The 26,416-nt window shown below is 42.5% G+C and overlaps 1 protein-coding gene across 2 annotated transcripts in view; it reads left to right on the forward strand.

Moving 5' to 3' along the window:
- The first annotated feature begins 1,587 nt into the window (after positions 1-1,587).
- SKI (SKI proto-oncogene) overlaps positions 1,588-26,416 on the forward strand; it is a 118,258-nt gene continuing 93,429 nt past the window's right edge. Inside the window, exons 1-2 of one of the 2 annotated variants that reach the window (XM_075437243.1) lie at positions 1,588-2,297; positions 2,412-3,333. In XM_075437243.1, the coding sequence (XP_075293358.1) occupies positions 2,422-3,333 (912 nt within the window). In that variant the 5' untranslated portion in view covers positions 1,588-2,297; positions 2,412-2,421. Of the gene's footprint in view, positions 3,334-26,416 lie in introns of both variants that reach the window. The other variant, XM_075437244.1, reaches the window with a different exon arrangement.

Here is a 26,416-nt window from a genome sequence, read left to right on the forward strand (position 1 = left end):
TTGGCACACGAAGACACAGCTGATGAGTTGGACCACTGTGTTTGGTCCTTGCCTTCTCTGAAGCCCCCTTCAATACTTTCAGGCTTGATGTGTAAGCTGGATGTGTGGGAGTGGGTTCCTCTCTGGAGAAACGCTGATTAAGTTGCAAGATCAAAGCGTTTTGTAACGCTGTGACACCTCTTTACTGAGCGGGATTTCAGAATATAAATTCACAAACGAAATATGAGAGCTTGCTGTGTTCCCTGCCCCGTTACACGGATTCTGAGTAAATTGCTATATTTTTGTTTTCTGCTTGCTCTTCTAGATGGTGTTTGGATATGTGTCTGCTTGTTCCTGTCCTGTCTGCCTGGTTTTCCTGCTTTGTACTGCAGTGGTGAAGTCTTTCGGTGGTGAAGGCTGTCCAAACGCTCAGGTTCCGCGTCGCTCTGCCGTACGCTGCTGTGCTATGGACAGTGCTTAAAGTCACCGTTGCGTTGCAAATAACACTTCAGCGACGGTATGGGCGTGGAACTGCTCTCCAGCCTTTCTTCGGCACGCACAGCTGACAGAGCTCGGCGGTGAGGGGCACAGCCCGGTGAGCCCGCTCCTTGCGTTCGTGCTGGCGGGAGCAGCGTGTCGGGTTCCTGCGCTGCGGCCCCTGCACACAAGGGAGAAGCCGAGTTTTGTCCTGTGCACTCCGCCACCGGCAGGGACCAGCGGGCACCTCGGTCCCCACCCGCCACCCGCGCCGGGCTCGCGCGGGGCCGCCGCCCGGGCCGGGGCCGCGCGGGGGAGTCCGCGCCCGCGCGCGGCTCGGTAGAGGGCGCTCGCCTCCGGCGCGGCGGGGGCGCGCGGCGCGGGGGCCGCGTGGCCGCCGGCCCCGGAGATCCCCGTCGGCGCCCGCCGGAGCGGCGGTCCCGTCGCGGCCGCGGGTTCTCTTCCCTGGCCCCGCCTCGCTGAGGGCTCGGGGAGCTAGGCTGCCCACCGCACACCTCTGTCGCGATTCTGCCTCACGCTTCTTCCACGCGTGAGCCTGGCGTGCGCCATGTGTGTCGAGAGCAGGGAACGCGTGGGGGTAAATGGAGCAGCCGGGGATGCGCTGTCGGGGTGCGCTGCCGTCGGCCATAAATCGTCTTTGTACGCGTGCGGTTTCAGACGGGCGTGTGCTCAAAGTCGAAGTTAGGCGTTGCGAGCAGGTTTAGCGACGGACAGGTTTTTTGCGGTGTGCCCGCACTTTGCGTGCGGGCGGGAGGCAGAAGGCGTTTTCGCTCGTTCCCTTTTTACCGTTGTCCAGAAAGAAAGCGCCGAGAGGAAAGAGCCCTCGCCCTACCGCGCCTCCGTGGCGGCGCGGCGGTCTGTGAACCCAGCGGTTTACCCTCCCTCCCGGCGCGGCCGGGCCGTGCTGTGCGGCGCTGCCGGTGCAGCAGCTCGGCGCAGAGCGGAGGGGGGAGGCGGCCGCTGTTCCTGGAAGAGCCCGGCCTGGGGAGTTGGTCACATTCTTGGCTGGGATTCAATGACTGAGGCAGACACCAACAAACAGAGGGGGGGAGGAGGAGGAGGAGAAGGAGGAGGAGGGAGGGAGGGAGGGAGGCTGAGCCAGGCTGCATTAGCTCAGCTCTCAGGCACTCTCAGTCTCTGCTGGAAAGAAGAGCTGGGAGGATGTGCGCTCTGTTACCGCGGCTCCCCACGGCACGCCGAGAAGACCGAGAGAAATAAGAGAAGAAAGGCGAACCGAGAGACGAGGAGTCCTCCCAGATCAAGCTGAGGGACCACGAGGGGGAAGGGAGCCTGCTTATCGCCCGTCCGAAGCCCCCGCGACGTTTTGGAAGTGCCAGAGATTTGGGCCTCTGCCTTTTCTTCTGCGTTGTTCCCTTCCACAGACCAAGCTTTCTTCCTCCTCCTGCTTTTTACTTTCCTCCCCCGCGCCTTCCTTTCAGTGGATATGGACAGAAGGGTGATTACTGCAGAGAAGCAGCAGCCGCCAGAACATATTTGAGCCCCTGGTGCTCGGAGTGTGGCAAGAGACTTTTTGTATTTCTGTGGGTGGCGTGTGTGTGAGTGAGTGAGTGTGTGTGGTGGAGGTGTGGGAGGCGGGATTGGGTTGCCTGGGGGGTTGGCTGAGGGGGTGAGTGCTCGGATGAAGACCTCTTTTTGGCGTGACTCTGTGCTCCATCGGGGCAGCTTGGAGACTTGGAGGTTGTGAAATTGTAACGAAGCAAGAAAAAAGAAAGAAGAGAGAGACACGCGTACAAAAGGATTTATTTCCTATTCGTTAGTGGATTGTTAAACCTGAGTGGGAAGGAGAAAAAAAACCAAGGGTGGGTTGTTTTATTTTGTTCATAATTTTTTTCATTAAAAAAAAAATCCCTTAAGTGGATTTGTACCAGGGTGGAGGATAACTGGGGATTTTTTGTTGTTTGTTTTGGGAATAGAAACTAAAAAATGGAGACTGTAAGTAGAAGCAGCTTCCAGCCTCATCCAGGACTGCAGAAGACCTTGGAACAGTTTCATCTGAGCTCTATGAGCTCCCTGGGTGGCCCTGCTGCTTTCTCAGCACGATGGGCACAGGAGATGTACAAGAAAGACAATGGCAAAGACCCCGCAGAACCTGTACTGCATCTGCCCCCTATCCAGCCTCCTCCGGTGATGCCTGGTCCCTTCTTCATGCCCTCGGACAGATCCACAGAGAGGTGCGAGACCATCCTGGAAGGGGAAACCATCTCTTGCTTCGTGGTGGGTGGAGAAAAGCGGCTTTGCTTGCCCCAGATCCTGAACTCGGTGCTCAGGGACTTCTCCCTGCAGCAGATTAATTCAGTGTGCGATGAGCTACATATTTACTGCTCCAGATGCACTGCTGACCAGCTGGAAATCCTCAAAGTCATGGGCATCCTGCCCTTTTCTGCTCCTTCCTGTGGGCTCATCACTAAAACTGATGCTGAGAGGCTTTGTAACGCTTTGCTTTATGGTGGCACCTATCCTCCCCACTGCAAGAAGGAGTTCTCTAGCACAATTGAGCTGGAGCTTACAGAGAAGAGCTTCAAGGTGTATCATGAGTGCTTTGGGAAGTGTAAGGGACTCTTGGTGCCAGAGCTTTACAGTAACCCCAGCGCAGCCTGCATCCAGTGCTTGGACTGCAGGCTTATGTACCCGCCTCACAAATTTGTGGTCCACTCTCACAAATCTCTGGAAAACAGGACTTGCCACTGGGGCTTTGACTCTGCAAACTGGAGATCCTATATCCTCCTCAGCCAGGATTACACTGGGAAAGAGGAGAAAGCTAGACTGGGCCAGCTCTTAGATGAAATGAAAGAGAAATTTGACTATAACAACAAATACAAGAGGAAAGCCCCCAGGGTAAGTGATGCCTTTAATTTTAAAGGGGGTGGGGGGACAAAAAGAAGAGGAATTTTGTATGATTTCGGTGATGTCCTTTGGTAGACCCCGTTTGTTACCAGCTGCTTTTCATTTGAGCCATTTAGCAATCTAATCGTGTTCTTAATTCCCACCACGTGTGTGTTAATGTGGACGAGCAGTGTTTGAGATGGCACCTTTTTTCCTCCAGTTGTGTTGTGAACACAGTAGTTGGCGTTTGTTTGAATTCTATGCGTGTGTTTGCGTATCTTGCTGTACATGGAACCCGATCTTTGAAACCCATCACAGTACCCCAGACTTGAGCAGGAAGTATGTGATTTTGGGTCTGAAGAGCTTCAGGTAGGGATCAAGACAAGGAAGAAGTCAGAAAAAAATAAAACAGTTAAATATTAAAAAATAAAGTTACTGATCTCTCTAGACACAAATATATACAATTTTTTGCTCAACTGCATGCTGCCAGAGATGGAGGTGGGGGCTAATTTGTATAAATGCTTGTGTTGGAATAAAATGTGGCTGCTAAGGAAAAATCCTGACAGTAATGCAGGTTTTGGTTGTTCAGATGAAGTGTGTGGAACGTGAATGGAGAAGTCCATGCTTTTAGAGTATCCCTGTGGAGTCTGAATCTCCCCACCAGGCAGGCTTTTGTATATTGGATTATGTATACATTCAGTAAATGAATCTGTCTAGGCCCAGCTGCAGCAGCTTCCTAAGGTATGCCGTGCTGAGCCAGACAGCTAAAGCAGATTTTTTTTTTTTAGGTGTCTTTTGTTTTTCTTTCAGTGTGAGCTGCCTTTAGATCCCAGAATCCCTGGTGCCTGGGTGGGAGGCTGCCTTGGCATCTGGCACCGGTCCTGATCAATGGGTAGCAGTGCTGCAAGGCCTGGAGGACTTGCTTGCAGACAGCTGGCTGGCAGGCTGGTCATGGTGCTGGGGATGAGCAATTGCTTCCTGCTCCTTTCCCCCCGGCCAGTGTAAGGTTAAAGCAAACTCTTGTCTTCTGAGTTTTACATTGCAGGTTGGTTGGATTCTGCCTCATCTGTCAGAGATTTCTGAACTTTTCTTTGGTTTTCTGTGTTCGGAGTGGAAGGGCCTCAAAAAGAGAAGTGACCTTTAAAGTCCACTGAGAATGTTCAGTAAAATTCTGCATTAGCTTGCCAGATACCTGTCTAAAGGGGCAGACACAAGCTCAGACTTAAATAGATCTTTTCATTACAAAAAATGGAACAAAAATACCCAAACAAAACCCAGCGTTTTTAAAATATCCTGCGCAAACAATGCAGTAATTCCTACAGCTAGCCGAAGAGGCCTCGTTGACTCGTTCGATTGGCCTCTGCGTTTTTTGATTAAGGAGTAGAGTCTCACTCGTTCAAGTTGCAGTTTCTCTCCTGGTCTCGTGCTTAGCCCCGTTTCAGTCCTTGTCCTCGCCCCTCCTTCTCCTCCCGCTCGAGTGTCAGAGTCGCTGTGACAAAGCTGGGCTGTAATGAGCCACATTATCTCCGTGGTTGGAGGTGGATGTGTTTTTAATGGCTTGTCTATTCTCCGTCAGTCATGTGCTAAGATGGAGTGGTGGGATAGATGTATATGAATGTCTGTGAGAGGAGAATACAGCTCTGAAAGTGGAGGCATTTTGGGAAATGAATTTTCTAGGGCATGCTTTGTTTGGAAAGCAGCATTAAGAAATCTCCACATTCTTGCTCCGGAAAGGTACTGCGTCCCTAGCTTGGTGATTTCCAGAGTTTAATTAAGATTAATGTTAATGAAGGTTTCCTTTTCCTTTTCTTACAAGTCATTTATGGCATTCTGTTCAATTGTATGATTTATCGAATGCCGCAGGTGAGGTTGTGTGTGGGGAAGAAGAGACCACTAAATCCTTGCTTTGCGTGACTTTTTTTGGTGACCCTTCGGTAGGTCCTAGTTTGGAACATGGCAAGCACTCTTCCCCCACCCTCCAAAATGTGCGTGCTGCACAGCACTTCTTGGCAGAGTGATTTCAAGGTACCTGATATTGGACACCAAAAGTCATGTAAGGAAATCGTGTCCATCTATTTCTCACAAAATTTGCCAAAATTCCGTCATCATAAAATGTTAAGTCTTCTGCGTGGGTTCGTTTGGGAGGTGGCAAGGAGTTTGATGGGGAAGAGCAGAGTGGCAAGAGTGTGCTCAGACGATGGGGTAGAGAAAAAAGAATGCTTTCTCATACATGCTGTGCAGAACTGGACTGAAGTTTCGAGGCTTCTGAGCTGTCTTCAGGGCTCTCCTGTTAGTGTGGTGCGGTCTTGAGACCCTGACAGTGCTGGCAGAGTTTTGTACGCTTACGCTTCCTTTTTCTGAAGTCTTTTTCCATTGGGCTTAGCCAACGGGTATCATATGCTAAGGTCATTTGTGTTGTAGTGGTGTGTGCAGATAATTACAGAGAGATTTAATCAGGCTCTGAGATTGGTAGACTGTGGCCAGGGGCAAGTAACATTGGAGTAAAGTTTAGATGCCTAGTAAGGAAATGAACGGATGGTCCTGTGTCTCTGTGTGTGTGTTAATTACTGTCAGTCTGTGTGGGTTTTGTGTGTCTGTTGGGCTCTGTGTCTGTCTCTGGATGAAAGGGTGAAGCATATGTGTCTTTGTGGTGGTCTTCCCTTTTGATGTAGATCTCTGCATTGCTTTGTTCCATTTTATACAAAGGTGTTGGTGTGTGTTGTGTGTTGTAATCTGCTGTGTCAGATATTCCGTCTTCTACTTTCAGGAGTGGGCTTTTTATCAGTTTTTCCAATTTATTTAAGTATGTATGTGTGTGTGTACACATTGCTTTGTGTTGTGCTTTCCCTGGGGCTCTGTTAGTATGTTCGTAGCATGGGATGCGTATGACCATTTTTATGGCTGTTTAAGAAGCAGTGAGTGTTTTGACCTTTTTGTGTGTCTTCGTGAGGTTTATGTGATGAGGTATGTAGATTGGTGCCAGCACAGCTCTGCCTTTTAAGGGTCTGACTTAAATGGAGGAGCTGGGTTGGCACAAGCCCCTGTTGCAGATTCAGCATACTGGCAAAACTGCCTTTTTTCCTATCTCTTTTTTTTTTTTTCTTTCCTTTTTCCTTCCTGTAGCTTTAAGGCAGCGCTACAAGGCATAGCTTTACCTAGATGCTTCGTTCCCAATGTATATTTCTATGTGCATGAAGTATCCATTGTGCATATCTATCCATCTATGGAGAGGTGGGTACATATATGGAGATATATTGTCTCTCAGCCGGCCTGGTTGGTTGAACAAGATGTGTGTTGCCTGATCTTGCCCCTTGCAGAAGAAGCTTTTGTCTAGATCTGTATGAAATCAGAAAAGGGTCCTAACCAGGAACTGGAGGGAATTGTGAACGTTGGATCCACCACTAGAGCAGGAACCATAGAGGCCTCAGCCACTTTCCTTACCCTCTTCTAAGATTTTGATTTTTATATCCTCGCTGTTTGTCCCTGGATGAGTGATTGACCTCCCATAAGCTCTTTCACCTTCCTGCCACTTCCCAAAAGTCTTTCTTTTCTTGAGCCATTTGATAACTTCTCCATTTTCTTTTGTTTATATCCTTCACTGGGTTTTCTACAGTCTTGTGTGCTCATGTGTTTGTTGTTTTGGTTTGGTTTGGTTTTTTTCCCCTGCTTTATTTTCTCTCTGGTCTTTCAGAGTCTCCATGCATGAATGTGGCTTTTACTTGAGTGGGTGTGCTGTTTCCCTGCCTATCTCTCAGTGTATCCACAGTTACTGGCATGGAGCACAACCATTACATTATGGGGTATTTCTGGAAATTTCAAAATGTGAATAACCTGACAGGGTTGCAAAACGGGGTCCTAGAATCCATCGTCAGTGCCAAAGCCTTTTCCTGAGCTCAGCAGCTGGTGCATGTTGAGTGTTCACGTCCTGGTGTAGATATGGCCTTGGTGTGTGTCTCACGCTCCCTCGCTGCCTCTGCGTGGCAGACAGCTCTCTGCTTTCTTAACATCAGTATGCCTCTGCTATCATTGATTTACTTCAAAAAAGCAGGCCTGAAGGCTTCGTTGGTTGCTATTTCCAGTAAAGGAGGGTGTGCTCGACTGTCTCTCTTGAACCCTTTTTTTCTCTTCTAAATATTGAACCGAGCAATGTTTGACAGAGCTTTCATATTTCCTACCTGTGTGCCAGACATCTGTATTTTTAGCAAAACTGTGTGTAATGAGACACTAAGAGAATAAGAGAGCTTTCCTTGCACATTTGTGAACACACCCACACACGCTTGCACTGTGGTGTTCCCACGGTTCAAGTCCCAGCAGCACTTCTATGAAGTAGCTGGAAGCTAGAAGCAGCATTCTGGGTACTGACACACAAATGAGCACATAAGGCCTCCCACTTTATTTCACAATGCCTACCAACCCAGTGCTGCCCCAACATGCAGCGTTCTCAGCTGGAGTAAGGTTTAGCCAGGTCAAGTGTGCAGCCAAATCAAAGAACAAAAATTGCTGAAAGTGAAATAGCGTAGTACTGACTGAGTTGTAGGGTAGCTGTGGACTTGCTGTGCTGCGCTTTATGCCCACCTGAAATGCTGCAGTCGTAGAGCTAGAATGTGTCTCTTCCTCTTTCTGTATCCTAAAGTCCTGCCTCCTGGCAGTAGTAATCTTTATTTGTTAATAGTATATACCCTATGGTAGGTATAGCAGAGAGATTCTGATTTTATTCACAGGTGGTGGTGTTCAGGCTGCTGGATGGGTTTATTCTTTTTGGTGCAAATGGACTTGATAAATAATCTTGGAAAATTTTGCCTAAGAACCGAAAGTTCAGTAGTTTTTCCATGGGGCAATGAAGTAATTTGTTCTCTTACTTGATATTCAAGAATTATATTAGAGATTCTCCAGTGAAAATTTTGAAGTCCCTAAACCAAAAATGTTGACGTCTTGAGGCAGTAGTTTAGTTCAGAATCCTTTCACAGCTTAAAAGTTGAACTTCAAAAACGATACCACACTTAAACAAAGTTCTGTGTACCTGAGGACATGTCAGTGTTTAAGCAGACATCAGCATTTTTTTCCCAAGCGTGCAAACAGTTTTACAGATGTTGTAGATCGAGAACAAAGAAGCAGGTACGTGCGTGTGTGTTAGACAAAGAATATGCTGCAAATAATGATCTAATGATGTCGAGTCAACTGTGGCTCTCTGTTGCCCCAGAATAGTTCGTAAGTTCCTGAATTCAGTCCTCTTGAATTAAGGAGGGAATTACATGCAATCTCTTCTTTTGAAAATCACTGCCTAAAATATTTGAACATTTGCCTCTCCCTTCATTGTCTGGGCTGTCTCACTTGCCTCTCCATTTCTGTGGTTTCGGGCTTGGGCGTGTGTTCTGCCCAAACAGTAGCACGCTTTGAAGACGCATGTAAACACAGTCTATATTTTAGATGTGTGAGCCTAACACCTGGTGTCTCTGCCAGGCTGTGAGCATGGTTATCACTAGCTTGAGCGGGCTGACCGATGAGGGTGTGTTTTCACTTGCTGAGAGGCGCGTTTAGATCAGTGTTGTAAAAGCATCTGGAGGCGTCTGTATGAGGCTGCTCAGAGCGTGTCTAGACAGCGCAGCGGTTAAAATTCTGGCAGCCACTTGTACCTTATCTACACCTTCCTTGATTCTTAGCACTGCTAGAACAGGGGAAGCTTTGGGGCTGCATCCAGGTGGTTGAGCCCAAGCAAGATTTGGGCATCTAGAGGGATGCATTTCCTGTTTTTGTTGAAAACTCGTATTATTTTTGCCTATTAGCAAAGTTATTTTGCCAAAGTTAAGGAGTTTTGTTGGTACAGACTATGGTAAGGAGTGGGCTGGCTGTCTATTACTGGTGGTAACTGATGATTGGAACTCACATTGCTGGCTTAGCTGGCCAAACTGCTTTGCCATCACAGAAAAAATCGTGTCTCCGTGTGCGCAGTACTTAGTCACAGGAAGTTTTTTAATTCTTATATGTATGTGTGTTTTTTTTAAAAAGGAACTTTGAACTTGACACTGTAACTCTTATTTAGAGGGAACTGTCATGGAACAGTTACACTAAATCCAACAGGGGGTTCTTGGAAAGAAATTAGAGCTTAGACAAAAAAGTAACAGACTAAATTGAAGAGAATCTATGGATAGAATAATGTCGATTACCAGGCTAATCTATTTTAGGTGAGTGGTCATAGAGCACTTAATTCTAATTGATCTTCACATACAGGAAGCATTACTTTAAAATATATAGCGTGGTTTTGTTTTAAATTTGTCAGGTACAGTATATGTGTTAATGATACATTTTATTAGATGTCTGGTTTGCATATGTTTTCTGAATCTGGGTAATATACGTAAATAAATCTGTACCACTTTTTTAATGCTATTCTATTCTCTCAGTCTCTAATAATATAGTCAGCATGTGTTCTTGGAAAATACTTAGAGAGAAGCATGTTTGCTCTGAAAAGATGTGCTCTGGTCCCTTGCCTTCCTCATTTACACCTTGTGTAGTCTCGTATGTCTTTTACATTTCGTTGTCAGTGGAGAGATTCAAACTCTGATTATTACTAAAATCACCTGTTCCCATATCTTCTGGAACATACGACGTTAATTTGAAGGTTTGGGGCTTTGGGGCTAGTTCTACAGTTCTCACTCAAGCCATCAGCCGGCATGGTAATTGGAACCAGTTCACCCACAAACCACAGAAGACTTGTATATGTATCAGACGTCTTCCTGTGTGTTGACTGGCAGTGCTTGCAGTCATAGAATAGAGGGACAGATTCTGAACCAGGACATACTGGTGGTGAGACAAAGTACCTTCACTAAGTTTGTGGCGTTACCTGGGGTTTACAGGGCTGCCCTAAAGCTGAGAGCAGAGCGTGTAGTTCTGCTACTGCAGTGTTTTCGTTTAGCTCATTGACGAGGTTTTGGTGTCATAGACGTTTGATGGTGCTCTGATCCTGATGGATCTTACTGAATGGGGCAGTAGCTCCTGTAAGTGGGAGCCAGCTTCGGACTGAAAGGGTTTTGTCTGCTGGTTGTTACATGCAGGACTGGGTTTTAAGGTTACAACAGATATCTAGCAGGGTGGGATTTTTTGTTCTTGTGTTTAGGATTTGTCAATTATTTATTTTGTTTTATTTTTTGACTGATGAGGAAAGACGTCTAAAGCTGGGATAAGGGCCGGCCTTTTTTGCTGATGCAAATTCAAGGACTATAAATTTGGGCTCAAAATTGTATCAGGTGCAGTTCTTTGAGTGTGCCTGTCGGTATTGGGCAAGCCTGCTGGCTGATAGAGATTGGCCTCTCTGCACTGAGCCTTATTTTGCTTTGACTTTTGTGGATTGGGTAACAAATACATTGGTACAAATTCAGGCTCTGATCCTGTCAGTGTGTCATGGACTGAGCTCTTCTGGAAGCCAGTGGGAATTCCCATGTGTGGAGCTGTTATCATTGACTTCATCTATGGTTTGATTGCTATCACGTAAAACTGGGCTTCTCCAAGCAGTGGATGTATATTAAAACAACCTGATAAGCTGCGCAGTCGTATGTTCTGTTAAATGAGACAGGTCTTACCACCCTGACTCATGTTAAGTAGTCTTTACTTGTCGTAACAGTCTTACTTTAAAAAGTCAGGGAAAACGTACACGAGGATAGAGATTCTGTGTATATGTAAAAATTGCAGCATCATTCTGTATACTGAGATAAGCAGCAAAGGAGCTAATCAATAGCTTGGTTTCTGGCTTTGTTGTTTATTGATTTATGTACAGTTACCTTTGCACATGCTTTGTAGAAAATGTGACTTTTATGTTTGGTTTTCTGTTGGTTTTGTTTTTTTTTAAATGGAAGCTGTTTCTGTTTTGGTATGAGAATCAGTTGCACTAGAAGCACAAGAATTTCTTGGACTTTAAGGATAAAAAGACAGCAGCAACAACATTAACAAAATAAGATACAGCCTAGCACTTGTCTTTTCCAGCGGAAGATTCCAGAGGTACATTCAGAAGATGTGTACCCCTGTGCTTTGTTCTTCATCCTCAGTTCAGTCAATGGTATCGTTTTGTAGAATAAGGTCATTGACTTGGATTGCTTCTGGGTTTCTCAACCCTTTTCACCAGCCAGTTTGTGTAATGTCTGTCTGAAACATTGAGTAAGGGCATTGAAATAGCAGACAGGATATCAAGTGTTAGGAAGTCTGGGTTAAGTATAACAGACAGTTCTGGCTGGTGAAAGGGGAGCAGCCCCTTGAGCTCGGTTACAGATCAGTCTCTGTGGAAACAGCAGGCTCGGGTCTTTGCATCCCTATTACAGTTCTCCCCCTCTGTTCCCTCCACACCCATGTAATTAATTGTGTGTGGGTGCACCTCTTTTCTAAAGATGTGTCTTCCTTGTTTCTTAGTGGCACAGAATTGTATGTAATAATGTCTCTTTCTAAGGATTACATAAGTTGAAGATGATTTCTCCACGGGGAGAATTATGCAAGTTTAAACTGAAGTGTATTTAGAAAGCTTTTATGTACGTGTTTTCTGACTCGCAATGCAGAGGGTGATTTATTTGCATCCTTAATTGGACAACATCTGTTAGGGTTGGAAGCAAAAGCATTTCATATCTTCTCACTGTCATATCCTGCATTTTTATGAGGTCCCCTATCCCCTCCACTTCCTACATTACCTGTGTTACAGGCTCCGTTTCTTCATGCCTGAGTAGAAGCAGTCAGGCACTCAATGTTGTGTGCCAGTGGTGCTGTTAAAATCAGCAATAATACCACCTGTTTTCTTTCAATCTTTAGATTTTTCTACTTTTATAGGAAGTTGTTGCCTTTATTACCATTAAACAGAAGATGATGATGGTGAGGCCTGCCAATATTGTCAGTGAGGAAAGAGAGTCTAAAATATTTCTGTAATGCTGCTGCTTTTAGTAGTCTTTGACCATTTAGTAAAACTTTCCTGCTGCTTTTGAGCAGATTTAAGCTGTTTTGTGTCACTTAACACAGGAGAAGAAAGCTACAGCAGTCAAGTGCATTTATTGAACTTGAAGAGGCCAAAGTAACTTCTTGCTTAAATGTGAAATTCTGCGTGAGGCTATTTGTGTGACAGTATCCTGCAGCCTGAAATCTGGGAGCTGACCTATGCACACAACCCTTATCCATTTCAGTGGCGGAGCTGCACAGATCTGAAGAGCTGTCCGTGCAGTTCAGGTGGCAGAAATGGGATCATGACAGTAATTTTCTTTCTATTACTATGTAATACTGGAATGTTGTGTGTCTTGGACTGCATATATAATGCTTGTAGGTGCTGTTTTCAGGATCTAGCTAACAAAATTAATTCTGCTGAGTATTAAAAAATACTGGTTATGTGGGGAACCTGCTGCTTACTAAATCAGAGACTGTAGTAGTACCAATTAGAAGCAGTGAATTACTTTAAATAATTAAGAAAACCTCTGTAAGTATTAAATTTCTCTAGATCCTAAATTTTTTTGACAAGTATCTTTAAAAAAAGCAACCCCAAAATCCTCAGGATCGTTCAGGTTTACGTACTTACTGTAGTAAAATAAGTTTTATAGATTTTACATGGATTAATGGGCTAGAAGGGCAGAAAATAGACAATATTAAGGATGTGATGTGGTCTGATTTCAGAAACCTTCCTTGATGTAATGGATTTCAGATTTACACTTCTGTTATTAAGAGTTTCTCATGAAATTATATGTTAAGCATGCTTTTCTACAGTACCATCATTCCACAGTTGAAAAACTTAACGGAGTTGAAAGATAATGGAGTGTCATTCAAGAAAAAAAAAAAAAAAAAAGAATTTGCCATTCTTAACTCCCCACTAGCAGTTTCAGTTTATTCAGTGGGTGTGAATTATCTCACCCATGCTGGTATGATTTAGAAATATTCCTTTGAAATAAATGTATTTAGAGTGGTGCAGAGCTGCTGTGAGAAGTAAATCAGATTCAAAAGAGTAAAGACTGCAGCATGAGGTCCTTTATTGATATTTCTTTGTTCCCATTCATTCACTAGTAAGAAACATGCCATACCATGAGTCCTTGCACTAATATATCCAAAGATTTAGTTTTCTTTGGCTTTTTGCCTTTTGCTTTTTTTGCAGCAACAGTGTAGTTTTTTGCAAAACCTGTGAAGCCAAATAATCTTTGGACCGTATTCAGCAGTAGATAGTGATATAAGCAGTGAAGTGGTGTAAAGTGCTCTATTACACTGTTCAGTGGAGATGCAGAACTACTGTTCAAAGGCCTTGGCCCTCACAGCATAGCAAATTAGGAGTTCTTTTTCTAAAAGCTTAATTTCTAGAAACATATTTATGAGAAAATATTTTTTATAATGGGTTCATTGATCTTTCTTTAGCCCTGTTGATTCTAGAGCAAAGATATGTGTATAATATTACTAAATTCTGAAGAGAAAAACATTTTATTATTATATGATTTTATTTTAAAAGGTATTGTAATTTTTTTATATAAAATTGTTGTGAATACAAAGAAAAAAGCCCTAGTGATTTGGAGGGAAAAGGGGGTAGAAGGAGTTGGCAGTGTGGTAACTACTATTTGCTTGTATTTACCATAAAACTTGCATCATTATTAATAGCATTGTTTAACTTATCCATGAGTCTTCTATGTAGATGTGGTCTTTTTGCGGTTTTTTCTAACAATTAACCTAGCCGTGATGAGGCTGGAGTGAATATCATCTGCACACCTGTTTAATATTAAAGATCAGGCATTCAGTGCTTTGTGGCTTTAGCTTGAAATTCAAGTTGCTTTGAGTCATCCCTTTCGTCTTTTGTTTGGGTGGAAAAAAGGAGTGGCAGTAAACGGCCTGCAGCTAAGAAATGAAAGAGTTGAATTAGGTTTTAGAGATGTTAGTCTTGGCATTTGGGACATTTGCATTTGTACAGATCGTTTTGCTTTATTTTGAGTTTAGCAGTTCAGTGCTAAGAATGAAAAATGTTACATATCTTTTTCCCAGTTACGCAACACGTGCATACTACACTGGGGGAGTAGGAAGGAGCTGGAGTATGAGCTGTGGTTTCACATTTTGACCAGATTACTAGTAATAGCGGCCTATGGGTTATTGCCCCACCCGTAGTTCCCATGCTGTGCTGCACAACTGACTCGTTTTCTTCCTGCTTCTAATTGTATGGACCAGAGGACTGTCCAGTCTTTAAAAACCAAAGTGAGTCAATGAGACAGAAATTGCTAAGAAAGAATTGCAGTGTTCTCTTTGTTGCATTTGATTTTTGGTTTAGTTTGTAAAGCTTCGTCAGTTCAAGTGTAGCTATAGGAGAAGCTGTGCTAACACAAGTGGAGGGGACAGTATGTGGGGAAGTTACCAGCAGGAATGTCTTCCCCTGCTGCTGCTGCTGAGTATTGTGTGAACAACCATAGCTTGTGTTGCATTACTGAATTGCTTTAGTGTGTAGAGCTATATTTATGTATTTATAGATGCGTAGATGAGGTTTAACTTTTACCGTTATAGAAAAGAGCTAATATTTTAAATGACTCTGTGGTCTAGACCTTGAGGGTCTTTAATCAGTTTATGTTGCCTGGTGTGCAGTGAGAATAATCCACTTGACATCAGTGTAGTGGTGCTGTCCTGCAGATCATGCCAGGAACTGATTCAAGTAAATGGAAGAAATCGGAGCTTCTTTGAAAAAGGCCCTGAAGTGTAGTCGTAATTGGACCTAATGCCGTGCTTTAATACAGGGGAGGTCGTTGAGGCAACGTTTTGCTCTGTGATTTGACTCCAGTGAAGTCAATGGACTTGGTCCAAGTTTATCAAAATGTGTCTTAGAGTGGAAATCACTTGTCATAGCTTCTGAATGTAGCCAGTTTTTTGTCACTAGTTATGATTTGAAGGTCAAATTCTGCTGAGATTTTACAAGTGTAAATTTTGAGTAATTCATGGGATTTCAGTGGAAGGTACCTTTTCAGAAGTCTGTTTCTACATTTACATTGTACACTTACAAATTTACATGCAATTTATAAATTAGGTTTCTAGAATTTATCAAATTTGCACTTGTTAGCTGGACTAACATACAGGTGCAGTTTTCTGTTATTACAACTTGATTTTATTTCAGTAGATTCACACTAATGAAACCTCATAAATTTCTTTGAAACAAAGAGAGATGTTCAACCATATTCTTAAAGAGCAGCTGGAACCCATCTTGACAGATGTGAAAACCCTTACATTGAAATTGCTGTGTTTTTTTGTGTGGGGGTTTTTCTTAAAAAAATCTCCTTTATTAATTAGACACCACCCCCCTACCCCCCTTTTGAACTTTTTTTACTTCCTCAGTCAAAATCAGTGTTCCCTGCGTCAGTAGAATTAATTCCTGTAGACAGTTTGGCTGTCAGAGAGTGAGCATTAGGTCTCAGGGAAGTACGGAGACACATAGATCCAGTTTCAAACAAAGTTCTTGACTAAGAAAAGGTTGCTTGATTTTTGTGTTCATTTTAAAAGCAGGAGCAAATTCTACTTTAGGTTACAATTGCAAAGTAACAATTGAGTTGCTCCAAATTCACCCCACTAAATCTACCTCAGTAATCATGTGAAAGATTTTCCAGGCTGGCTTTCTGTAATTTCTGTTTTGGCAGGAGAGAACTGCAGTTCTGTGGGTTATATTACTGTAGGGCCAAAACTGAAGTGCTACCCTGGAAAAACTTTTTAAATGACTGGCATGGCAGATCCATATCCTGAAGTAGTAGTTTGAAGAAGTAAGTTCGTAATTACCAGCTCAGTTGCTCCTCTTCCGGCTGTTCTGGACACACATAGCTTTTTTTTTTTTTTGGGGGGGGAGGGGGGTGTTTTTGTTTTTTCGTTTGTTGGTGGTGTGTTTTTTTTTTTTCCAAGCTCCTTCTGTAGGCTTCTTGGCGGAGTGCATCTTGGGATTTCCCTTTTGCTGAATGAGCTGCTTGTTTGAGAGGGAGGAAGTAAGGTCCCTTCTGGATTAGCAGGGAATGGGGGTGGAGGGTGGGGAAATGTCCTGTTTCATATGCAAAGCACACTGAACTGAAAAAAAAAAAAAAAAAACCCACATGAAAACGTTTTAACAAAACCATCCATGTCACAGACTGGCAGAGCAGCTGCTGGCTTTGTTAGGGAGAATATTAATGTTTCAAAGACTTAGAGAACCTTTAAAAAATGAGATAAAGGATGGTTTTGGGTTTTTTTAAAGATACAAGCTTAGGTAAAAAACCTTCTTATCAGTATCTGTAAATGGAATGTGCTGTCAACTGATGCAATATCAACTTCCACAACAGTCGTGAGCTCAGTGAGATACGTTGTTACGATCTACTCTCTTCTTTCGGCAATTTGAATGTAAAAATGGCCCTGATTCTTCAGTTACATAAGTATTAGCTGCATTATATTTGATTGCAGTTAAATTTCTCCTGCTTGGCCCAATAAGTGATCTAGCAAAGCAAAAAAATAGCTTTTCTGCTCTTAACATAATGTTGCTTCAGCTGAGAGCAGTAAAATCTGTGCAACAAATGAGGAGTCCAGTTCTTTTTTTTGCATCCATGGTTGTTCATCAAGAATCAGATGGGAAAGTTTCTGTATCACTCAAAAAGTATGGAGGTTAGCTATGCTTTACTTAGTTGTCTGCAGTCCTCGCTCCGCTCCATGGTCAGGTCAGCAGGAGAAAAATTAAAAAACAATTTGAGGTAAAAAAGCAACCAACCAAATGAAAAACCAAACCCTTGTTTGTATTTGTATGATTAAAGATACCGTAATAATGATTAGTGTTAAATCCAGTTTAATGTATAGTGCAGATGCAACCCCCCCAGCTCTTACCATTTCATTACTCGGTCTTTGTCAAAGCAGATACTAATGCAACGCATTAGACTGGTTTAAGGCTGCAGCTTCTCTGTTGTAGTTGATGATAGTGTGGAAGTGGTATCAGCGTCATCTATATCAGCACAAACAATACGAGGCTGATCCTGTGGCCATTCCGGCTGCTGTTTGTAAGATTGTACGTATTATAAGATGTGATAGTTTCTGTTTCTGCAATAAATGGGGGCTGCTGGTAGATTAAAAAGTTTGTTCTTGCATTATTGATATAAGAAGCCTCACTTGAAAAAGCAGGCTATTGAAAGGAACAACTCGTAGAACTGGCCTCTCTTTTCAGGATATTTTACAAGTAGTAAACTTGATGGTGATTTCATGTAATCCTGTTTTAGTAATGGTGCAACTCTAGGCATCAGAAGTGTTCTGATGTTTTTATCAGTGGCTGTGTATTAAATCCTTTTGCCTCCAGACAAATAAGCTAAATGTCTTTTGTATTTTTTTATTTGTCTAATTTAAAAGATCAGAAATTGTAGAAGTTGATAATGTAATGATAACCACACTTTTCAATGGCGAAAGTATCCCTGACACACAAGTACATTCAAAGATAGAAGGAAGTGCTCTACTGCAGGCCTAGATCATAGAGTCAAAGGGTTTTTTCCTGCTACAGGTCTGAAAGTTTTCTCAAACTTTTCTTTGAATTCGTGCAAAGTTTATCGGCAGAGAGGGGCAGACATTGGTGCTTTTCCTCCTACAGTTCTGAAGGTATTTTTTTTAAGCAGAAATGGATTCTCTTGGACATAAACCCATTTTAGAGAGTAACTGAGCTGTATCTATGAGCAGACAGTAGTGATTGCAGGTTAAAGTAGGGGAATAGTTAGCATGGATGTAAAACATTTGCTGTAGTTCTGAATATTGGAATAGTAACTGATTGGAATCAGTTATGTTCTAATGCTCTTAACAAAAAAATGTTGAAAAATCTCAGTTGAAAATTGCTATTTGATTCAGAAACTCATTGCTTTTCCTTACTACCCTTCGCTTATTTTATTTAGCTGCCTTCTGCACGAGGAAGCGCTTGTGTAATGCCCAAGCCATTCCCATTCCTCGCTGAATGATATGCAAATCTAGTCAATTAAGCAGGGGGGATTTAATTAGCAGTTTAAGTTCATGTGTGAAGTGTCTTGCCTTAATTACTTAACAGTTTTGTTGCAAATTTGCGAAGTTTTTTTCCCACAGAACTATCAAAACTGTGATTTTTTTTTTTTTGTAACATTTTCAAATGCTGAGTATTGCCCAGTGCATTTGACCTTTGTACTGCTTCTGTGTGTGTGCGTCCCTCTATTTATAAAGCTCTTTTCAAAGCTGTGGGAACAAAGCAAAACTATGTTTATTGTCTCAGAGTAGAACAATACATTTAAAAAAGAAAAAAAATTAAGAATCTTTGTACTTAAAATTTGGAGTGAAAGGCCATTTATTTGTTGTGCTTTGTAGCTAGATGACACCGATACAGTAGTATCTGTGTAACTGCCTGATATGGTTGTCATGCATTACATTAAATGGTTGCTTTTGTTTCACATTCTGTCTGGACAAGTTGCTTTCCTGCACCCCTGCAGAATGTCAGCATGTTGCTGTGTCAGTGGGGATGCAGTGATGCAAGTAGCTCAGTGTTGATACAAACAAGAATATTACTGTGCTGGTGCAAAATGTGGTGGTTTTTTGTTTCACTTCTTCTCATTTGGAATATCTGAGCATGTGAGACTGGCACCATTTAATTCTGTGATACTCGGGCAGCCATCCCTGCCATTCCGATTTATGTATTGGGATGGTGCTGTCTTGTGGCCTTGTGTTTGGTTTCTTAAAACATTAAGGGTGGGAAAATGTGCTGTGGAATGATGTGGTATCATCCATTACTGTATCACCACTCATACGACTTATACATACATCATGACTGTAAAAGAGATTATTGATTGCTGTAGCGCCATATTTTATTACCTCTTAGTTTTAAATTGATGGTTACTTTGCATTCTTGAACTGAGAAGCAAAGCAAGAGAACTATTTTTGAGAAAATACTTTGTTCAAAAGGCCCAGTATGTTTTTTTGTTTTTAGATTGGAAAATGAGAAGAAAAATACTTTGTGTTCAAATGGATCCCTCCATAGTCTGGTTTGGGACTATCTGATTTAAAACATCCCGACTCCAGCTAGATTCGTTGGTAGTTGTCTTCCTCCCTTTCTGTGCTTATTTCCCCCCTCTCCCTGCCCCCAGTGTGAGAATCTCTGGGAATGGTAGAGTAAGGGCAAAAGCCTAGGAGATAGAGGAAATGAGATTAGTTTCTGTAAATTTCTCCCTTAATAACCCTAAATCACATTTGAATGTATCCCAGGACAGATACGAGTATGTGACCCTCCCTTCCTCTGGCTCCACATGGCAGATGGTCTCGCTACGAAGATTCCTGGCACATTGCAAGTTTTAGTGTAACTGGGTGCAGTGCTGCTGTTTTGATACCCATTTTCATCAACAAAGAGTATTTATCCCTATGATAGCAGATATATCAAAGCCGGATACGAACTGCAAAGCAAAGTTTATCAGCTGTTGTCATTCAAGCATACTGGCTCTAGAGAAGAACTTGGCTAACTTTCATGCCCTTAGCTTGTAGGTATTTCTCTCTTCCTTGCTCCCCGCCTCCTTCCCTGAAGTTGCCAAATACTGGGACGCCGCCATAAATGCATGCGAACAAATAGGAGTGATAACTCATGAAAGGTCTGTAGGATATTTAGCTATGGAGTTTAAAAAAAAAAAAAAAAGATGATCCTTGGGAAGTCAGGGAAGAAGAGTGTTGAGTGGCAGGATGCTGAGCAGGGTTTGCCAAGATGAACGCTCAGGAGTAGATCTGGTGCTGTGTGGTTTCAGTAGGAGTTTCTCAGGAGGATGAGCAGCATGACTTTTACAGTAGAAGGGGTTTTATTGCAGCCTGACTCCACTGCTGTGGGACTGAGCCATTGTGAACTCCGATGCACTGAAGAGCCTTTCCCTGATGGGCTGAAAGTGTCCCATCTGTTTGTGTCTCATAGCAATATGCTGATTGTGACTCCTTTTACTGCTTGTTGGCTGCAGTTTTGGATCAGTGCATGTACATACATGGAGGAAAGGCTGGGGAGGAACAAGAACAACATTTTCACTTACAGTCCACTGCATCACAGTGATGGTTTTAAAGGTTCTGTTCTTTAGGATCTGACAGAATTCTTGATTTTTCATCAGTACAATTAGAGATTTTGCTCATTTGTCTTCCGCAGTGCACAAACTGCCTTTAACTTCACTGTGTAGTTGGTGGTATAGTAGTGACATCCTCAGTTTAAAGCTTTGAGACTTGGGAGTGGGGTTTCTACCAATGAATAGTTTTGGACGCATGAGTAAGAAAGTACTACATTAGTTCTAGCAACTAGTTCTTGCCTCTGTGCATCCTGTAGAATATAGATTTTTAATTTAATGCACAGATTACAGTCTGCAGTAGTAGTCTGCAGTGTTGTTAGAATCACTTTATTCAGCAGACATCTAGTCTGGGCAGAAGGCTGGGATGCTTGTATTTTCTTCAGGTACTTTGATTAAAGGAGCTTGTTTAAAGATTTACTGTAGCACCATATGATGTGAAATTCACCTTATTAATAATTCTTTTTATGAAAAGAAGAGAAACATTTCTAAACCAAAACTCCTCATTTCATAGAACTGCTTTTTGTAAATTGCTTTTGTGGAACAAAGCTATGTTAGAAAGAAAGAAAATAAAGTGTTACACTTCTTACACTTAGGATTTCAGTCCTTGCTCGATCTCCACCACCTCAACCCCCAGTACTAGTGGAAATGTCAAAGAATGCTGTATTACAAAGTACTTCTCCCTTTCCACAGAGTTGCAGTACATTGTATAATCCTGTTGATGTCTTCCTTCCTAAGCGCAATGTAAGGGGATCAAGACAGGAATAGTTAACAAAAAACATGGAATCAACTGACCTGTGTGGTTTCCAAAGAGAAGTGCAAATGCTGTGATTCAGAATTTTAATTTTATTTTTAAGTATCATACCACTTCTAAGAGTGTAATAATAAATAACATATACCTTTTAATTGGATGTGTTCATTCCCTCATTTTTTCGGTGCTTTTTAAGCTAGGTTCTGGAGGCACTTTCTTCAAATTTACTATTATTATTAATCTTATTAAGGTCCTGAATTGGTGCTAGGATATTTTTAAATAGAATTTCTTTCCAGTTCATCCAGGGCAACCCTTTTGTTGAACCTTCTTTTGGATAGTGTTCCCATGTGCTGTGAAGGCGCTGACACATGACCTCGTTACACACAGAAAATCCTAAATGTCCTGCCCCTTGCCAAACCTATCACAAAACTACCCATCACCCCCTTTTCAGGATCCCAGATGGTAAATAGCAGCAGGAGGTGAAAGGGGAGCTTTGTCTCCATTCTGAGTCGTGCTTTAAGTATTCTATGTCTGTCTGTATCCCTCTGCTTTTCCCACTCTGCCCATAAATTAGCAAGCCAGCTTTTCTGACAAGAAAAGACAAAATGCCCATAAGCTGCAGTAACATCACCTACTCAAGATAACGTTTTTGAACAGTCTTCGGTTTCATTTTATCTGATTGTGATCTCTCGTTGTTTGGGTAGAACTTCTGTCTGGCCTGCTTACCAGAGTATTTAGGGAAATGCAGCTTTTACCAAACATCAGGCCACGATTTACAATTTCTGTGGCACCTTCAGAAAAGAAAGTATCCTCACATTGAATTTACCTACACCCTGGGTGGCTGAGCTCTGATTATGTTAAAAAAACTAAAACCAAACCAAACAAACCCCAAACAGAAAAATTGCACCCTACAAAGATCTGCTTGTCTTGTTCTGCTGTTTTTGTAAAGGCAATATTGCAAGAGGAGCAGCAGTTTCTGCTGGATGGGGTGCTCTGGCAGCAGCTGGCTTTATGAGCCTATAAAGGGATTTATCAGACAGGCAGTGAAAGGAGCAGGGATATGGTCAGTGGATACAGCAACACAGATGGAGTTGCCGTGCAAATCTGTGACCATTTTTAGAAACTGTGGTTGGCTCTGAGGATTCACCAAGCAGGATATTGTCTCTGCACACTCTTCCCATGGAGTTCCCCGAAGTGGCAACAATTTCCTCTCACTGTGTACAGGAAAGACGATGTGGAGTTTTGTGCAGGGGGGGAGTTTTGCAGTATGAACTGTGCTAGCATTGCTTCTGGAGTAGTTGTGGCAGTATCTGTTTGTATTGAAATGATAGCTAGGTATTCGTGATTGGTTTTGGGTGATAAGTGTGAAGGATATGTAAAACTTATACACTGATCAACTCTCAAAACAAGGTATCAAGTTCAAGTATACATACAAGAATAGGAAACTTGGTTATTTTTTGCCATGCTATTTACAGTTTTCATACTTTGTGGATCTAGTGGCTTCTACTAAGAAACCCTGATTTATGCTAGCTGAGTATATGTCCTTGGTTGTTGGGGACAGGTTGTTTGGTTTTCCTTAATTAAGATCCTGCACTCTCCTTAGTCCGTTATAATTCCAAAACCACCGTGCATTCATCCTGAACCTGACAGCTTTGTGAGTGGGAGATTAGTCTTTTCTCTGACCTGGACTGCAGCTGAAGTAATGACTTTCCAGTTTCAGCTGATTGGAAATCAGAGACTGGTGAACTACTGAGGAGTTAATGAATTCCCTGGATTCCCTGGTGGTTTTTTGGTACAACTTTATTTTAAACTGTTGAATATTAATGAGGAAAGGGGAGTGGGAGTGCAAGGCCTGTTTGCTGTCTAGTACTTGAAAGAGGTATTCTTTTTTGTTTACTTGTTTCATTTTACATTGTGAATATTATAGAAATCCAGTGTGGTTGCTGAGTTCCTACCTAGCCTTTGGATGCCGAGTAATTGCTAGGAGGAATTTAAAGCAATAACGCCTCTTTTGCAAACGTTGGGGCTCTCAAACCTAGAGTGAATCCACCTTTGACCATTTTTTAATAAGCCTTCATTTTTAAGTGATGAGAAGGATTATGAGGAAGAGAGAAGAGCTCATCCATCTTTTGCTCTCTTTTCTGGGTAAGAATACTCTGCTTTCCACATTGTAAGTTAATTAGCAAAGTTTTTTTTCCTCCTCTGGGATCTCTTGTGTTTCTCCTGACCTGTAATTCTATGTATAGTCATCAAGTAAAATAGTTCTGATGGGCTCAGTTCTGACACGTTGTGTTTTGACAGCACATTTTGTTCGTACTGAGTCAATACTTTTGAAGCTGTAGTTGCTTGGTCACTTTAATTTGATGTATACCGAGTTGCTGCCGAAACTCCTTTTGGCTTCTGCCTTAACACCAGCCTACTGTTCCTGTCACCTCCTTTGACTGTCACTAGTGCTTTTATGGCTGCACAATGTGTGACAACTCACCAGGGAATCAGTCTGCCTGAAAATTGGTCATTATGTAAGGGAGAGTCACAAAAATTAACCGAACAAATGTGCTGTTGAGTGTACAGAAAAAGCACGTCAGGGTGGGTTGGTTTGTTCACTGGCGTTATGTGCTGTTATTTGAGATTACCAAAGGTATGAAAGTTTTAGTTAAAAGTATGGTTTACATGTTGGTGCTTTATCCTTTATCCTAAAACCAAACAATATAAGAAACAGACTAGCAATGGTGGAGTGTGAATAGATAGAATCAAATAATACTTCTTCAGCACTAGCTTCTGTAATCTGTTACTCTTTTGTATAGTAGATGTGACTGCTGAAGATTAGGTCAGTATCTTTTCTTTAACACCTTATTAGGCTGTTGCTCTAAACCTAAATTCTCTTCTGGGAATGCATTTTTCATTTTTTTTTTTTTAGAAAGGGTTTTGATGGATGAAGCTGTAAAATGAATAGAAATAGTGTCTCCCTCTTCCTTTTTCCTCCTACTCAACGCTCACACACAGTCAGCCCTGGGGTCTTTTCTTTCTGTGTGGTTGGCAGAACAGAGAAAAAGAGAGAGAGGAGGAGACTGTCTGGGCCCCTGGTGCTGTCATGGGAAGAATAGCGGTGCTGTTACCACTAAATCTAAAGGGACAAGCTTGTATATGCATGCTGCAGCAGCCAGCGGGCTGAATTAGTGGCATTTAGGCACTGCTAAGAGGCTAATTGAGTCACTGGTACTTGCTGATTAAACCAGCAAATCCAATAATGTATGGATGTGCATGTTTGTGTTTGGTTCTATGCTCTCTGAAAAATAAGCATGCCAGGTTTTCTTTAACTCTTTCCATTTTGGTCAAGTTACTCAGTAGCTTAAGGAAAATCAAAGCATCTAAATAAATGCTCTGGGGAGACCCGTTTTACTTTACTGTTTCTTTTCCTCCTGCTGTGTGCAGTGGGATTGGATGAGAAGGCGTTAAAACAGTTCCATTACTGATTGCTGAACTTACCAGTTTTAAAAATGCCATCTTAAGTGAGCCTTTGGTTTAATACGGCATAATCCAAATTGTGAGGTGACAAAAGGTAAAGAACTGAAGCCATCCAGGATGGATGGTGGATCTGTGCCATGTAGGTCTGATAGATGAAGCCTGTGCTGGAATTTTGGTTGGCATCCATCTCAAACCACTCCACCTTCCTCAGAATTGTGGTAGTAATACACAGGTGGTGGTTGCATCACTGCGTCTGAGTATCTAGTCTAGTAAATGCATAAACAACTCAACTGTCATATGTAATGATGAAGACTATAATGTAGGTAAAGAAAATTTTAGTTTGAAGTGGGTTGTAAGGGGAGTGCATAAAGAATCTGTAAAGCTGACCTAAACTTTAATACACCCTTGCAATATATTTTTCTCATCCGTTGTCACTCCTGAAATCTGCCCATAGGCAGGCCTCACTTTGCTTTTTCTCAACAGTGGTTGTTATAATGATTGTGGCTTGATTGACTTCAGTAGAATTATTCCTAATTTACAGCGATCTAACTGGAGAGCAGAATTAGATTCTTGTGTTTTTCTTTGAAGTATGCAGTGCTTTCAGGGAGGCTGTTGTGCTGAGGGCATATTGCTTTCAGTGATTCTTTTTAATTTTCTTGTAACGTTAAAGAAGTATAAGACGCCTCTCAATCTAAACCAGAAGGATGTTTATGAAAAAATAGTAAGACTCATAGAGGCGAATGGTGGGTTCAGAACCTTGTGAGTCATTGCAGAGAGATTGACAGTTTGGGAACATGAACGCGGAGGAGTGAGGATGAGGTGCTCAGGGGCTGATGAGATAAGGGAGTCTATAGAATGTCAGCAGAGGGGTCAGCAGCAGCGTGCATCTCATTCCAGAGTTAAAACTCAGGCGTTGGGAAATGGCATTCCTTGATGGCAAACACAATCTGACAGTTCTCAGCTAGCTACAGTGTTCACCTCCTCCTCCTCCCTGCCCCCCCCCCCAACTGCATATCAGTGGATGCTTTGGAGATCGTGTCTGTTCTTGCCTTCAGCGCAGCAACAAGAAAATATTTAAAGCCACAAGCACACCTTGGAGACTTTGCAGGGTAAGTCAGGTTAGCAAGAAATCCGTGTACTTCAAAAATTGCGTCCCTGTTCAGGCAGCTCAGTTCTTGGGGCAGTCGAACTTTTTTATTTCCTGTTCAGAGATTACAAAGCGTTACTCTATACGTAGCACTTCACTTTTGTCCTCCTTCTTTCTTTCTTTCTGCTGTGCATGTGTAGGTGAAGGAATTTCCTTGTGTTCGTGGGCAGGCCTGGACTGGATCAGCTCCTGGAATTAACTACATAGGAGCTCGTTCATTCCTCCTCTGAAGTTACTTGGTGTTTGCTAGGCATATCTTGTTCATGGGTGATGGGGAAGGAACCGTCTTCCCCTTGTTATTACCAGAGGTGCGGGGAGGTAATACTGCTTTAGTGGGTAGGGCAGAAGATTGAGTCGAGAATTTTTTTACGGTCCCGGCTCTTGACACCATTTAACTGGGTGACCTTGGGCAAGTTACTTCACTGCTCTGTGAAACAGGACTAGCAATGTTTACCTCCCTGCCCAGCAGGGGTGTTAAGGGGATTTTTGTGAAGCATTTTACATATATATAGGATTGTATTATTGCTGAGTATTGTTGTTTCTTTATGAATATGTATGAAAGGTGCTGAGACGTTTCCTCACCTTGGCCTTCACACGCAACTCATTACAGGCTTATGGTTGCTCTGAATTTAAGTAATGGAAGAGACCAGGAGTGTTGTCCTCAGAAGAGAACGTGGCAAACCTGATTTGTCCTTCTCTAATCAGTACTATGATAAAAGAAAAATATACTTATTCGGA

The sequence above is a fragment of the Opisthocomus hoazin genome, chromosome 16 (assembly GCF_030867145.1).
Source record: "Opisthocomus hoazin isolate bOpiHoa1 chromosome 16, bOpiHoa1.hap1, whole genome shotgun sequence".
Classification (NCBI taxonomy): Eukaryota; Metazoa; Chordata; class Aves; order Opisthocomiformes; family Opisthocomidae; genus Opisthocomus; species Opisthocomus hoazin.